The 16,136-nt window shown below is 40.9% G+C and overlaps 1 protein-coding gene across 1 annotated transcript in view; it reads left to right on the top strand.

Annotated features, from left to right (window-relative positions):
* Nucleotides 1–16,136, top strand: part of LOC119733272 — a 95,542-nt gene that overhangs the window by 61,913 nt on the left and 17,493 nt on the right. The window contains exons 31-40 of the mRNA XM_038206861.1: nt 2,194–2,394; nt 3,001–3,150; nt 3,778–3,990; nt 5,060–5,266; nt 6,930–7,021; nt 9,296–9,356; nt 10,354–10,615; nt 10,974–11,220; nt 11,538–11,592; nt 12,455–12,710. Of these exons, the coding sequence (XP_038062789.1) occupies nt 2,194–2,394; nt 3,001–3,150; nt 3,778–3,990; nt 5,060–5,266; nt 6,930–7,021; nt 9,296–9,356; nt 10,354–10,615; nt 10,974–11,220; nt 11,538–11,592; nt 12,455–12,710 (1,744 nt within the window). The remainder of the gene's footprint in view (nt 1–2,193; nt 2,395–3,000; nt 3,151–3,777; nt 3,991–5,059; nt 5,267–6,929; nt 7,022–9,295; nt 9,357–10,353; nt 10,616–10,973; nt 11,221–11,537; nt 11,593–12,454; nt 12,711–16,136) is intronic.

Here is a 16,136-nt window from a genome sequence, read left to right on the forward strand (position 1 = left end):
TAATTTATTATACAATAATCAAGATATGCAGTAGTGATTGAGTCTAATAATGAGGTTGTTAATTATCAGGGTCACTTAATTACACTTGGGAGTCGGCTAACAGCTCACCTAAGCAGCAACGTGCACAGCTTGAACAATGCGCCCAATGTTAAAGAGGTTGTGGAATGCTCGAAGATATTTCCGTCATTTTTTGGGTATATGTAGCCTAAGGTGTGACGAAATAAAAACGACTATTGCTTCTGTCATGAAATGAGTACATAGGGTACTTTTGAGAGCTATTTTTCAGGTCCTGTTTCGACCCGAACGTGCAATTTGTGTAAAAGCCGTCGTTGCGGGCAGCAAAAAAAACACAGTAAATTGTGACGTAATAAACAGGACTCGTTTATGCTACTCTGCATCGGGGGTTCTGTTTATTACGTCACGATTTACTGTGTTTTGTTTGCTGCCCGCAACGACGACTTTTACACAAATTGCACGTTCGGGTCGAAACAGGCATGACAGGACTTGAAAAACAGCTCTCAAAAGTACCTTTTGTACTCATTTTATGACAGAAACAATAGTCGTTTTTATTTCATCACACCTTAGGCTACATATACCCGAAAAATGACGGAAATGTCTTCGAGCATTCCACAACCTCTTTAACAATGCACTACTTAGTCAACAATGTACACTAATGTAAACAATGCACACTAAGTCAACAATGCACACTAAGTCAACAATGTACACCTATGTAAACAATGCACTGCAAAGTCAACAATGTACGCTAATGTGAACAACATACACCAATGTAAACCATACACACCAATGTAAGTAACACACACCAATGTAAATAACACACGTCAATGTACTAGTGCACACCAATGTAAGTAGTGTATATACGCCAATGTAAATAATACACGCTGTTCAGCCTTAAGCTGATTTACGCTTTACCCATGCAAGCTAGCGTCAGCATCGTACAGTACATTCACTTGTACGGCTGCGCGTCAGCATTACACAGCGCAACTTCAGCACAGTTATGGCCAGCGCCTTTACAAAGTGCGCATCAGCATTACCCAAAACACAGCGCGAGCAATGACCTTACCGTCCGCTGTCCACAGCACAACTGCTCCGCACGATCACGTGAATAGCCCTCACGTGAACATGCATACGCTGTACAAACACTTATGCTTGTTCTAAACCTATGGGCCTTTGGCAACCAATCACGTACGTGAATTCAGTCACAGGGATCTTACGCTCCGCCCAGTCACTAACACACCGCGAATTAACGTTATTGCAATAGGAATGACGTAGGAAATAAACTGGCTACAAGTCACCAAACACTTTCCGCTACAATATGTTCTATAAATAGGTTGCTTATAATTGTTCACTTACACGGGTAGGGCTTGGCTAGATTCCATTAGCATTGTGAAGTAGAGCAGTTTGAAGTGATTGCCAGTTGTGACCCAATCCTGAAAAAGAGTCTCAAGGACAATTTTGCAATAGGAAATGCATACCTTGAATTTCAGTATCAAGTGCATTTGTTTCCATCAACAGCAAAGTAAAAGCACCATGAGAATATTAAGATGGAGGCATGATTTTAGAAAGCTGAAGCTTGCAAAACTGTAAAAACAATTTCAAAGAATTCAATGAAAAAACAGACAAACAAATAGACATGTGCAAATGAAACACAAAAAATAGCCATGGACTGACTGATGAACATACAGACAACAGGGGTCAGAGACCTTAACTCATCATGAGACTAATTCAATACTGAGTAAATAGGGAGCAAAATAGTTGTCGGGATGTAGAAAGAAAAATATACTATGCTAAATAATGGGTAAAAAGATGGTTGTTGAAACTGACTTTAAATTGGCCTACAGAGAACTGTGATTTTATAGTCTGATCAAGTCCATTCCACAAACGAGGCCGTAGAAACGTAAGGTGTTTAGGGAATATGATGTGTGGGTGAATGGAGCATACCTATTGTATGATCTAGTGTGGCACTGGTGAGTATCGCAAACTGAAGTGAAATGTGAAGAGAAGAAGCTGGGAAGGTTATTATTTGTACATAAGCTTGCTCTGCATTTTTATATATTGACTCGGTTCAGTATCTTACCAGCTTTATGTGGTTGAAAAGCCTGGCTGTTCCTATGACATTTAATTGTAAGATTCTTTAGTCAGCATTTCACAAATGGAGTCCATTAAATCACACAGGAAAACCAGAGCAGCAAACCATTGGTCCCATCGCCCTGAAATACTCCATCAACAAACTGGATGCTGAGAAGATGTTTGAGATTGACTTTGGAGCATCTATTTGTAAGAGCGCCGATGATTGCGTCTTTGATGTGGACATCATCCAGGACTACCGAGTTCCCATTCCAATCTGCAATTCCAACTTCTCATTCGCCCTTCCAGGTAGGAATAGGAGTTCAATTGGATTCTTTGTAGTAATGACAGCAAGTATTCCTCAGGACTGCTCATGAATAAAATCCTTTATGATGCTTTCCTGAATCAGGATATGTTGCAGGGTCATTGAAGGTTGTAACTCCAGACAAAGCATTTTGTTTTAGAGGGTGGTGTGAAAGGATGCTTACTAAATGATATAAACATTTTTGAGATGGTTTTTTATAAATCATTCATGTGTATCTCTGGATTCAGTGGATTAAATGTATTTTATTAATTACCTTTTTACAGAGATAAATTTGAACTTGTATCATTTAAAAATTAATTTCAGTGTTTCATTGAGAGGGTTAGCGATTAAGGTGCTAAATAAATGTGGTATTATTAGTATCTTAGTGGTATTAAAAAGAAATAAAGTCCTGAACAATCCTTTTATGACCTAGTGGATCCATTCGTGAATATTAGATGGCGAATGCGCCAGACATAAGGCGGCAATGAGATGCGTTCAAACCTTTCCTAAATCTCTTTGTGCACGAGGTCGTGGCTTAAATGCCGTGTAAATGTCATTTCCTCAGTATTGTGGTTCTGATCATGCCCTACAAACCTTACCTTTTTTCCCAGGAGGGAATAACTTGACTGAGTTTATAAATCAAGTTGGCCGGAGTGCTGGGCAGCAAGCTGTCAATATTCTCCTGGAGTTCATCGGGCTTAGAGATAAGATTAATGATGGACCATGTGACACGACAGCACTGATAAGACCTCATGAAGAAGGTGAGGTTTGGTCTCCACCAAAAACGTTTGTTTTTGATGTCTAAACAAAATTAAAATAGGAAACTAACCCTTACCCACGCAGATCCTGGATTGGGCTAACGGATTGCAAACGATTGAGGAAGGTAGAACCCAACAATCATCGGGACTTTTTATTGGATTTTATATACCTTAAACAGTTAGCGCCAGGACTATTTTGACGAAAACGGAACAAGGCGGGGGATTATAATTCACTCAACCTCAAGCCAGGCAGGTTGAAGCCACCACCCTCGGGCAGCACACTCATATTTCCGGCCTTGCTCGCTGCGAGCGGGTCGCTGACAGATATTTTTGGCCTCGCTCCCAGCGTGTTTATCCGTCGTCCATTCTAAATACCACAAAACCTTTGTGGGTATACATGTCATCTGGCGATAAAAGTGTAATTATAAAGAATATGTTCTTGGTTATCTACAGAGTGGAGGATTTAGGAAGCTTTGTAGCAAAGATCCTGTGGTTAAAATTTTTAAATGTAGTACAGTGAGTGTGCCAAAGTAATCTAGATTTATTAGAGTGCCTTCTTTATTCCAGGTTTTAAATTCCTTTTAACTCATTACTCTATAAATCTTTGTTTATTATTTGTTTGCTATCCAGTATGCACCGATGTGAGCCTACCACCACTACCCAGTGGAGTGACTTGTGCGTTTTCAGACCGCTGCCTTGGCATACGATGCTGCACTGAACTGGATCTAGAAATCACTGTATTATCAGTCAACATGTGGCTGATTCTAGACCCCTGTGAGTTCACGCTGTCCATGGGATTGGGAAAGTGGTCCTTGACATTCACCATATTTGACTACCATTGGGGTGAGTGCCTGTATACGTTTACTGTATGTGCATGTAAATTCAGTTCCAGTTTGAATGTACCTCTTTATTAGGTGCAGTCCAGTTCGTTAGTATGACATTATCTCAATTCAACCATGCGTACTTCACACGGTGTAGCATAGCACGAATGGAATCAGAAGCTAATGCAACTCGAGTGTTTATCCAATGGGCGCTAGTAATCAGTGGTGCGCGTGCGTGTATGACATTTTTACTAACGAACCGGATGAAACTATAATTTAGTGCAAAATCTTTGATTAAAGAGTGCTTTACCATTCCCTCAAATCTTCTCTGGACTCAATTTTGAGAAAGTTATAAATAGGCCTACAGTTTAAAAATCTGAGAGAAAATGTACTTTTCCAAATTTATTGACGGACCTCTTCAAATACAAATTCTCAACACAACTCTAAAGCCACTGTCCATGTACATGTGTGTTACTTCCAGCCTTTAATATGACCAATTTACATCCCCCCTCCCAATAAAACCCCAAACAAACTTCAACTAGAATCACTTGTAAACGGATTCTGTACAGCCGCCCTCAGGTCGACCTTGTGTGACTGACTTTTCAGGATCAAGCATCAAGCTGTGCCTTAGCTACGACCCTGGGGAACATTTAAATCACCAATTCTGTGCGATCTGAGTGTAACTGTTATTTAACAACATTAAGACGATTGACATCAGTCGGCGCTCAAAAATATCAACAGTCGCACAGTAGAAACATTTCAACTTCGGCGCCGCAAGTTAATGCCATTCCAACAGATGGGAATCAATCATAGTTGACCTGTGTGAAGTTATGACGTCGTGCGCGCATCCGGATCATCTCATTTGATTGTGAATCGTCATCTTGTCATGGGTGACATAAGCATGATTGGGATTATTCTGTGTCGAGATGCTGCTTGTTCCACGGTAATCACACAAATTTGTCAGTTTTGTGACCTGTCCATGACTTTTGATGCTGACTGTTTTATCACGGTACAAGCAATTCGCACGTTTACTTGAGGCCCGCTTTATATATAATTAGTTGGAAAGATGGACTGTTTCGTATTTTTACCAGGTACCCAGGAAGAGCTGAAGATTGGCAAAGCCTTGACTCTTATCTACACCATTGACAAGCTGACCGAGGACAAGGTGTTTGTATTGGACCTAGCACTGTCCCTGTGCCTCCCAGACTCAGACTGTAACACGCCCTCTATTGATATTCTCAAGAAAACTCGAGTGCCAATACCACTCTGCAATGAGAATTTCACGTTCGCACTTCCAGGTAATGCTTAATTACACTTTTATCGCAGGATGACGTGTATACCCGCAAAGGTTTTTCGGTATTCAGAACGAATTTGCATTACAGGTTTAATTTGACATTTGATATGTTCAAGCACCCCTTCCCTGGACACCATGTAGGAACATTAGATGAGGTCCGGCCCTCCCAATTGTTTCTTTCTAACCATTGAGGGGGTACTTGTGCATGGGGTCCTTGGTGAAAATAACACCGAGTGCTTGTATTGAAGGGCGCTTTAGGGCCATTGTCATGTGCTGGCAGTCAGGTACCAGACACAACAGATGTGTGGGCATCTATGGGCACCATGCATGAACAAGAGAGGGCACTTTTTTACCACTTTTGAGAGCCCTGTTGATGGGACACACCGCGTGTTAGTCCTGGATCTGATTCACTGTGCCCTCTGGAGACGTGCACACAATAGGGAACAAAAGATTGTATACGTCTCCACAGGGCAATTTCTATAGATGAATTGGTCTCCACAAGGTTTTCATGAAATAGATATATGGATTTTACTCAAAAACTAGGAATTTCCAAGGTGGGTTGATGTGTCGCAAATGGAAGAGTTTTAGAAAAGGGATATTAAGTCCAAATTTTGGCCACATTACTGGACCAAGCCCAGTCTAATGTGGCTTTCTTAGCTGTAGGTAGCTTTCCAGCACTTAACTGGCTCATCACTCGTCACTCAAATTCTGATGGGAGGCAGGCTGGCTCTAAATAACAGCCGCACATACATTGGGGATAGCCTGACTGCTTATCAAGGACAAACCACTGCACTCCCACCTTTTTTTATTAGTATGTGTGAACATATTTATGGTCCTCAACTGATTAAATAGCCATTATCTTAGTAGGGGGCTCATGAATACGAACCTGGGGATTCCCGGGTTCGCGAAAGCCACATTAGACTGGGCTTGGTCCAGTAATGAAGGAAATTAATTCTGGTTAAAATACGAGCATTTTGAAACTTCACTTTCAAACTCCGAACTTTACTACACAAGAACAAAGAAATGTCTCCACAAGAATGCAAATTTCAGTATACGAGGTTGTGTGCTTATAGCATGAAGTAGGCTTATGCACAACTACTTATACTCTGAATGTTCACAAAGCAGCAGTGTCTTTACAAGCATCGGGCGTCGTCGGCAGTGGGTTCAAAAGTCCCACATTGTGGTGTCCTCAACTCTCCCTTTCTTACCGTTGAGGGGGTATTTGTGCACGGAGCCCATTGTTGCATGTACCTCCTCCTTTAATACTGTAAGTGCGTGTGAACCAATTCACAGATACAATGTGCCCCTCATTGGCTTAAATTAGTAGGCTGCAAGGTGCCGTCCCTGTACATCTATAGTCTTATCATATTTTAACAACAGCAGCAGTTTGGCAGATCTTGAGAAAATCTATTTGTGAATTGCAAAAATAAACAATCTGTCTAACCTAATCCTGCAATAAAATGTATTGCTCGAATGAGTACAGTTTTAAATATTTAGTAGTGGAATCTTCCTTAGATTATGTGTAAAGCATTGCTTGGGAACTGAATAAAAACAGCCAAAAAGATTTGCACCATAATAAGAAATACAGACACTTGTACACTGAAATCACCACACATTGAAACCTTCCAAATAATTGAATGTTCACATGTGTTTGTTTCATTCCGTAGGGGATGGGACTATTAAAGGCTTCTTGCAGATGCTTGGGCAGAACGCTGCTGAATCAGCAATTAATGCTATTCTTAAACATCTAGGGCTATCTGTAAGTCTTTTAGCAGCAGTTTGAGATTTAAATTAAGTAACTGTGATAAAGTTATTTATCTTGGAGGAAGAACTGAACCTCAGTGCATATTTTAACTTAATAAGTGGGAAACCTTGAATGTCATGAATGTAGAGATGTAATGCATTGAAAGTAAGTAGTGTAGGGGGACTGTCTGGCACAGTTTGACCTTGGGCATAGAAATATGTAAAGGTCACATAAATATGTAAATATGTAGACACAGATATAAATATGAATTAATGGGGTTAGGAATTTCTAATCGATAAATTAGCCTTCATGGATTAAGCGCCATCTGATCGGACGAGTGTAATGTATACAGTAGAATATCACAGGTGCATGTGTACTAGCATTCGCTCTGGCTGACGCCAAAACCTTCCATTTTCTACAATCACCGCGCATAGATGTATATTTTACTTGGATGATTCTGGTGGCAGTGTAGAAGAGTGCCATCGATATTGTATTGAATAACGAGGAATATAGGTGCACGGAGATAATGAATCGCGAAACGACGACCAGTCTCCGTACATACGCATGGATTATTAGCTATCTTGGATCTTCGATTTATCAAATACCCCCATGGCTATAGCAACGGCATCCAAGATGAAACCGAGCTCTTCGTACGTTTGACAATTTTGTATTTCTCTGTAGATATCCATTTTTAGGTAGTGTTACGCAGTACGTGCTGTAGCTCAATGATGTCATCATACTATTGCTCTACAATTTATAAATGACCGCATGATCGGTAGTCCGACAGTTTCACGTACGAAACGCATCTCGAAACGCATCTCTAAACTATGCCTCACACCATGGCCTACGGTGACCCCTTTCGAAAAATATCGATCTGTTCCGGCTAACCCCCACGGAGTGATCAATAATTACTTCCGGCCACTTACAGTCCCACTGTCCGACAGAATACCCACTTACCACACACGAGCGCACGTGCGTCAACAGTCCATTGTCCGAAACAATTATCTGGGATCGATGCTCACTTCCGGCCACCTACGTCAACAGTCTTTTGATCCGAGACTAGGATTAACTACTGCGACCACAGCTGGTCGTGTTCGGGTTGCGTAACCGCATGTAATACACGTGTAAATACATAACTACATGTATACTGTATTGTTAGGGCTAAGGTCAAAATGTACTATACATTTTTATATTTCACCCCCATACATATATGCAATCTTTCCCATAGAATAGGTCAAACTGTACTCGGTTCCTTACCCACACCTATTTCCTATTCATCCCATCCATTCATTAGGGGTCAAACTGTACCAGAAATTCCTAACCCCATTAATTCATATTTATATCTGTATCTACATATTTACATATTTATGTGACCTTTACATATTTCTATGCCCAAGGTCAAACTGTGCCAGACAGTCCCCCTACACTACTAAAGTATCCCTGTGCCGAATTGACATCTTAATCAACTTTGTTTAAAAAATCCATTATTGTTGTTATTATTATTTATTATTTTTGGTAATGAAACCAAAAGCGCTCTATACACTGTAGATGGTAAACCTGAAGAAACATAGACAGTACATACCCACAAAAGTGACCGTATGTCTGACTGTTTTTAAAATAACTAAGGTACGTGTACAATGAGGTCAACTTCGAAAATGTTTGGTTGTGCAGATACTCCTGAGCATTGGCTGTAATTCCTGTGAGTGTCATTCCATTTCATTCATGCATCACTGCACAATTGTCAATTGATCACAACAGCATTTTTAGGACACTGTGACCAAGTTCCTTGCCTTAGACAATTTCAGTGCTGTTTTATGTAATGCTTAGGAGTATCTGCACAACCAAAGATTTTCGAAATGGACCTGATGGTTCTGTAGTTATTTAAAAAATAGTCAGACGGACACTTTTTGGGGGACATGCTGTAGAGAAGACATTGTGAAGCTATTACAATTTTAAAGGTGGGAGGAAAACCCCAGAATGATATTCTAGTGAAAACCCAATCCACATATTTGCCCAGGCTGGATTCGAACCCTGGTCACACCCTGGTGGAAGGCGAGGAAAGCACCACTACACCAACCTGACTCCCCATATTTACTTTTAGGGTTCTATTTACTTTAAGGGTTCTATTTATTTTAAGGGTCGAATCAAGTATACTGCAATGGAAAATTGATTAGGTGCCTTTCATTATTTGTTTGAAAGTTTGTGATAAAAAGTCTCATCCTCTTTGAGTTGTCCTAGAATTGCCATTTGAATCATTGACCTGTTCAATCAACACCTGTTGTTATGCAGGAATTCATCAGTCGCACGCCATGTGTCCGTCCACAAGTCAGGGAAAATGGTTGGCACAGAAGTAAGTTCAAATTAATTCTTCTATGTCGTATTTCCACCGGTTTTTGTTGTTGTGAAATTCTTCTTTTTGTCTGCTGTATTACTTAAATATTATTTTTGATGTTAAAGGAAATATACAGCATTTGCTTTTGCTGTAATTTTCAGAAATGGATGGATTTAGGGGGTTAGTGTTTTATAGCAAATATTGTTACACTGACTTTGAAAATCAAGAAAAACAATCATTTTTGCGGTAGTCTGGTTCCCTGACCCCTCGTAAGATGAAACGGAGCAATATAGACGTATCCATTCATAGGTGTGTAATCAATTGCAAACAAACTGCGGACAAATTAAATATATGGTAATTTGGGGGCAGTATTTAAAAAAGCCAGGCCGACCAGAGTTGGAAATTCACACAAAAATACCACTTTTCTTGAATATGACAGCACACCAGGTGCCATGATTTTACAGGATGCTTTAGACTGTCATTCACAAACAGTCTAGTAAGGTATTTCAAAATAATTTGGTAGTTTTGTTTTTTGGTGTTTGCAAATGTACGTTCACTAAATATTGTAATGAGAACAATTTAGAGACCAAAGACACTCATTCATATTTCTGCGTTATCTTAATAACAAAATTCCTGCAACGTTGTCTGAATTCGTTAGTTAATGGCATTATTTTGTATAACTCCTTACGGTAGATGCTTTTTTATATGTTTCCTCATTTTTCCCCCAAAATATAAATTTTATTGTATCTCCAGACCTGTTTTTTTTTTTAAAGCGCATCATTATTACTCTAAATTACCAAACCAGAAATTTAATGTGCACCCTGTTAGTGGCTTCATATCCTGAGTTCTTCATCCACGATCAAATTCACCTAAAACATACAGTAGTAGGACTCTTTCAGGATGGTGTCTCGGGTTCAATTGCTGTTTGAGTTAATTTCTCAATTTGTGTAAACCAGGAAGCTCTGTTTTCTGTAGAAGGTTGCACTAAAAGCATTTTTCCCACTTACGTGTCTAGTTTGCCCCAGGGATGTCAGACTTCCCCACCTTCCAAGAAACCTGATCTGCACCCTCCCAGAGAAGTGTCTAGGGTTCGATTGCTGTCTGGAGCTTCCCATCCCAGGGATCAGTCCCATCAGCACCCAGGTCTCCTTCATCTTTGATCCTTGTAACTATCAGCTGTCAGTCAGTCTAGGCAGCTGGAGTCTGGATCTGCAAATCTTGTCCTATCAGTGGGGTCAGCAGGAAGAGGTTGACATTGGCAAGGCAGTAATTATAAGGTATGTGAGAGGCAACACTGGTGGTGCATGGTGTACCTCATGCCTCATATGGTCTGATAAAGGGAATACTGACTGTGATATGCCTCATGCATATGGACAAGTTTGTTATATTGGTCAATGTGACTGCTTTGAATGGTGCAGTAAAACTATACGTCCCAAGATCCATGAAGCACTCTATTTTGCTCGAGGCAAAGCCGAGGGAAATAGAATGCTCCACAGATCACAGAGGGAGGCTAGTTTACTACACCACGAGATAAAGCAGTCAATATATGTTTTATAACTCCTCTCATTATGGGCTGCAAGATTCAGAAAGTGAAAATAATAAATTCAGTTGGTTTTTCTTGTCTATTTTTCACAGTCTGACCATTGACAAGTTAGATGCAGAGGAATCCTTCCAGATCAACTTGGACATCTCCATCTGCATCGACAGTGACTGTACAACCACACCAGTCCTTCAGGATTCCCTGGTCCCTATCCCATTCTGTAATCTCAATGCTTCCTTTGAGCTGCCTGGGGATGGCAGCTTTGCAGGTCTTGTCAGGAATCTATCAGGGAACGTAGGGGAGTTGGCCATTCAGGCTGGACTGCGAAAACTTGGAATCCAGGTGAGTTAAAGAAAATTTCGAAGCTTGTTTTCTAACAAAGGTGTAAATGAAATGACTTTATTAGAAGTATGCATGACTTGGTACATATGAATGACTCGCTACATATGTTCTACATGGACAGACATCTCTGTCCATTCTTAAGTGCTAGATTTTGTGAGTTGTACAAGCTTGTGCTGTTTAAACGCAGCAACGAAACAAGTTATTTCTTGTGAAATTGTAGAAAATTATCAAATATTCTGTTGCAGGTATTGACTAATGTCAATTGATCGGATGTGTTATGTCATGTTTCAGAAAAGTAATTTTTACTAATTTTACAGCAATATGTTAGCAACCAGCAATGTGACATGGAGATACTTGCACCAAGTGAAAACAGTAAGTGGCCTGTCCATTACGTTGTATGTTGTAAAATAATAATCACTCCTGTTTTATTAGTTTTATATGCAGTTAATAATACTATTTGTAATTTGCAAATTGTCACACACTTACATCAAATATTACTAGTTTGGGAAACTTAAACTGCTTGATTTCTTTCAGTAGTTGAGTACTTGCAGCTGTCAGAAATAATGTACAGTAATCTTTGACATTGCCAATGCATTAGCAGAAATGTAATTTGGTAGCCTTGGTCAAAGCATTCGGCGGTAGTGTCCGATGATTGATGGTCAGCCGCTAACATACACAGCAGCCGCGCGCTTTGCATTCACATAGTTATTTTGTCCTGTATGAAGCGCAAACAGCGACTTCTTGTGGCTTTTATGCAAATCAGGTGGTGCTGAATGATCACCTTGGAACGTCCGTGGGCTTTGGATTCTGTTTTTTTTTTATTTTGTCGCTGGATTTCCAGCAACGACCTCATCTGCGAATAAAGATGAGATTATTATTTAGTTGCTTGGTCGTGGAGGCTCATATTTTACATGGACATACAGCTTGATAGTGTGGCTACATTCTCAAACAAGTTTGGAGTCCACTGACCAAATATAACTCACATAAATCCAGTGACAAAATAAAGAATATTGTGCAGAAATTGCCATTTGTATTGGTGTTCCATGACGTTCATTCACCCTCACCTGGCCTGATTTGCATCAAGTAGCTCAGCCACTTGAGGTCATTGTTCACGTTTTCGCGCAGTACGTGTGACGTGCATTGTTCGCAGTCAACCATCAATCATTGGACTCTACCGTCCAACGCCTTTACCAAGGCCAGAAATTTACAAAAATTCCAAAACCTTTGTCCTCAGAATGTCCGCTGTTAAGGCTGCCACCTCCATCCAGCCTGTTGACCTGTATAGTGGATGACCGTTGCTTGGGCCTGACATGCTGTGCCTCTCTTGACCTGGTCTTCACTCAGCTGTCCACCACCGCTTACGCCCGCCTAGACCCCTGTGAATTCCAGCTGTCTGTCGGGCTAGGGTCCTGGTCCAAGAATCTGACGCTCTTTGAATACGACTGGGGAGTGGATAAAGTGCTGGATATCAGTGACTCTGTGCACATAGAGTAAGTACATATATATATATTGTAGTGCAAATTGGTAAATATTTTCATGACTTACTTCTCGTGCGGCGATTATCTCTGATTCTGGCAGCTGGTCTTCATTGGGCGATAGAAATGAGAAATTGGGCATTTTTAGTTGCGCACATAAAATGTACATAGCGCGCAAGCATGAGTGCTTGGCGGTACAGGGTACCAGCGAAAGCGCTGTTGCGCGTTGGGCTCTTTTAGTGTGCGGCCCGTAATTGCGCGCATTGGTATTGCACTGCATGCACAAACTGCACAGTTGGGCGCTTACTGAAGCCAAATTTATAGCGCGTATTTTAAAGTTGCTAAGGAGCTTGGTTACGCGTACGCCGCAGGCGCGGCGCACTTTTCTTGCCATTTTGCTGTCACTTTGAGCGGACGTGTGCTGATCTCTACAACTAAGATCGTGAGTAGAAAATAATGTTATTTATATCGTGACACTTTTCCCAGCTATTTAATTTAGGGCAAGTCTAGCTTGGGGTAATTTAGCGCACAGTTATCCAAAGTCCGCATATTTTTAGGTGAAATTTAGGAAAGAAATTAAGCCAGAAATCTTGTGAATAATTTATTTGGAAACCATTTGGAGGTCCGATCACCTCCGGAGGTAACTGGAGGTAAGAGTGCTTGGAGGTACATGTACCTCAGGTACATTTGGTGCCAATTAAATGATGCATTGAGTAGTACAAGTTATATTTTGTTTCTGATTGTCAATTACTTGCTTGTCCAATAGGGTTTGCCTGCAAGTGGGGATATATTTTTCCAAACAGACGCACCCCCTGGGCTGTTGAGAACCTGCCGCCCATATAGAATCCCCACCGCATGCGGAGCCGCTCCCACGTGAAACTCAATAAAATATTTTGTGGGAGGAAGAACGCCACAATATATATAAAAGTGGAGATGCTGCGTAGCACTGTGGAGCATATATGACAAGAAGTAAAAAATATTTACAGTGCTCACTGGAAAATTACTCCCGAGCTTTCGGTGCGGTGCACCTTCTTCAGGGGATTATGGCTTGTTGTCACATATCAGTGTTGTAGTCGAGTCCCCACAAATCCATCACTACATCATAACAGGACCACCACGAAACCTCCAGTCTCAATTCAAGTCGCATACTATTCAGATGAACTGCAATAAAGGCATTCCTTTGTCATTCTTTGTATCCGTTACTTGTGGCTGGTCGATCTTGTGACTGGTCCTGACAACAGCACTGGTATAAATATGCATAATTTATGAGGATAACAATCCTGAAGTCCCTAGAAGAAAATTTACAATAGGATTTGATATAACATTCAACCAGTGTTAACTTGATTTATGGGGAAATTCATCATAAGTATTTCACAGTGGCATATGCATGTATTGGCATCGCAGGGGAGGGAGGCAACATTGGTAATTGTTTGATAAAAAGTTGCCAATTTTTATTTTTCATTTGGTGAGAATTAGGGGAAGGTATGGTTATCAGTTGTAAGATGCTGGTGCTTTCTTTTCACGTCCCTTGTCCTAGTCCCTCCCCCCTTCCCCACTGGATACACCATAGTCTTGGAGATTTTCTTTGTTTTATGCTGAAGGAGTGATGAAACTCCAAACGCACAGAGCGCACTAACTTTAACATCCCTGTTTATATTAAAGTTTTAAACATACTCATTTAAAGAGGTTGCTTATTGCAGGAACTCATCTGCCTCACTGTCAAGTTATATCGAGCTTGAGACCGATTACAACTTAATAATTAAAGGATTGTTTTGTTTCATATCCTGCTACGCTTGTTCAATTTGTTTAACCATAACCATCCTGAATCCATCAAAATCCACACCCGTGTTTTTTAGTATTTCGGCAGATTCAGGATACCTCCATATTGAAAAAGCTGGGGGATTTTGATAGATTCAGGACAGTTAGCCTAGCGATACTGCAGGATTTTGATGGATTCACGTTACCTCCATATGGGGGACTTTGATGGATTCAGGATCTCAACAGTTTTACTCCTCGACTATATGCTTGGTGTGTAAGAGGTACATATGTACACAACTGTTGGACTTTGATGGACTCCCTGGTGGATTCTGATGGACTCAGGACACCAACTTTTTTTGCATGAAAAAAATTGATGGATTTTGGCGGATTCAGGATACTGTTGCGTTCCCGCAAATTGCGTAGTTTACTTCTTTCCCAACCAATCCATTCCAATCCATGCACAGTGTTATGCTAATGCAGCGATCTTGTGTGCCCTCACACAGCGCGAAGCTTACCACAAAGTCTTATGACACTAGCCCAAGCGTGCAGCACGTCGTACAGTACACTAATATTGTATAGTGCGCAATGCATGTAGCACTCAACTGCTATTGAACATGTACCGGTACCAATCTGGGACATGCACTAAGGACTTAGCCATTTTCTGTCCTCCCTCCCCCAGAGTCGGTGCGAATTCCCCTCACACACCTTACCCCTGCATCTGACCCACATTGACCCAAAGCAATAGCGAATGTAGCCTGCAAAAAACCTAGCCGTGCATTAACCCCTCAGTGACCTTGACACCCCAATGAGTGTGTCCGAGACCTACAGTAGCTAGAGGTCGGGTTACGTCCTTCATATCATAGTTTTACTCTATAGCATTAGTGCGTAGATTCTTATCCAGTCTAGAGACTGAGTCTTGTACACAAACCTATGTACCGAGAAGTTATTCCCTTTCCCTTTTCCTTGAGGATCAGTTCCCCATTACACATCCACGAGCGATCCTACTTCATCAGCCGGTTTACAAATCTCCCATAGAGATTCCTCCCATTGACTTTGTACACATATGCATTATTCATGACTACCAGAATCCAGTGCTCCCATTGGGTAAGACGCGCATCCATTTCTCTATAAAGCGCGTAGAAATGGCAGTTCTGGTCATTGGTGAACTGGGCTCTGACCCAGCAGTTTGTTGCGCCGCGCTCTGACCAATCTAGACAGGGCTCCTCCGTACAATGCATTTAGATCTGGACTCAGACCCCGATAGAGCTCCTAGCATGTACACGTAGATTGTTGAGATGAGCTCTGACTGAAACACAGAGCTCCCACACATAACCTAGACAAGACATTGTATACAGTGTGCCCTCTATTGAGCTGAGATGTAAATATTCCTGAATAAAGTAGAGAATAGTGTGTGTAAGTTTTTTTTTCTTATCTGACTCTCTATTGATAATGTCTCCCACCCAAGAGAGACGTTACAATACTTTCTAGTAAAACTACCCAAGGGTTAAGGAATAGTTGTTGCTTGAGGTGGAAGACAAATGGCACTACAGCAAGGAGTTCTAGTTAAGTGGTTTAACTAGTTAAGTCCTTGTTATGACATCACAAAGCTTTACATTTTTTAATTTTTTTTTTAAATTGACCGGATGAAATCGACGACTTTTGTCATGTTTGTTTTCATTTTTC

The sequence above is a fragment of the Patiria miniata genome, unplaced genomic scaffold, assembly GCF_015706575.1.
Source record: "Patiria miniata isolate m_02_andy unplaced genomic scaffold, ASM1570657v1 HiC_scaffold_1, whole genome shotgun sequence".
Classification (NCBI taxonomy): domain Eukaryota; kingdom Metazoa; phylum Echinodermata; class Asteroidea; order Valvatida; family Asterinidae; genus Patiria; species Patiria miniata.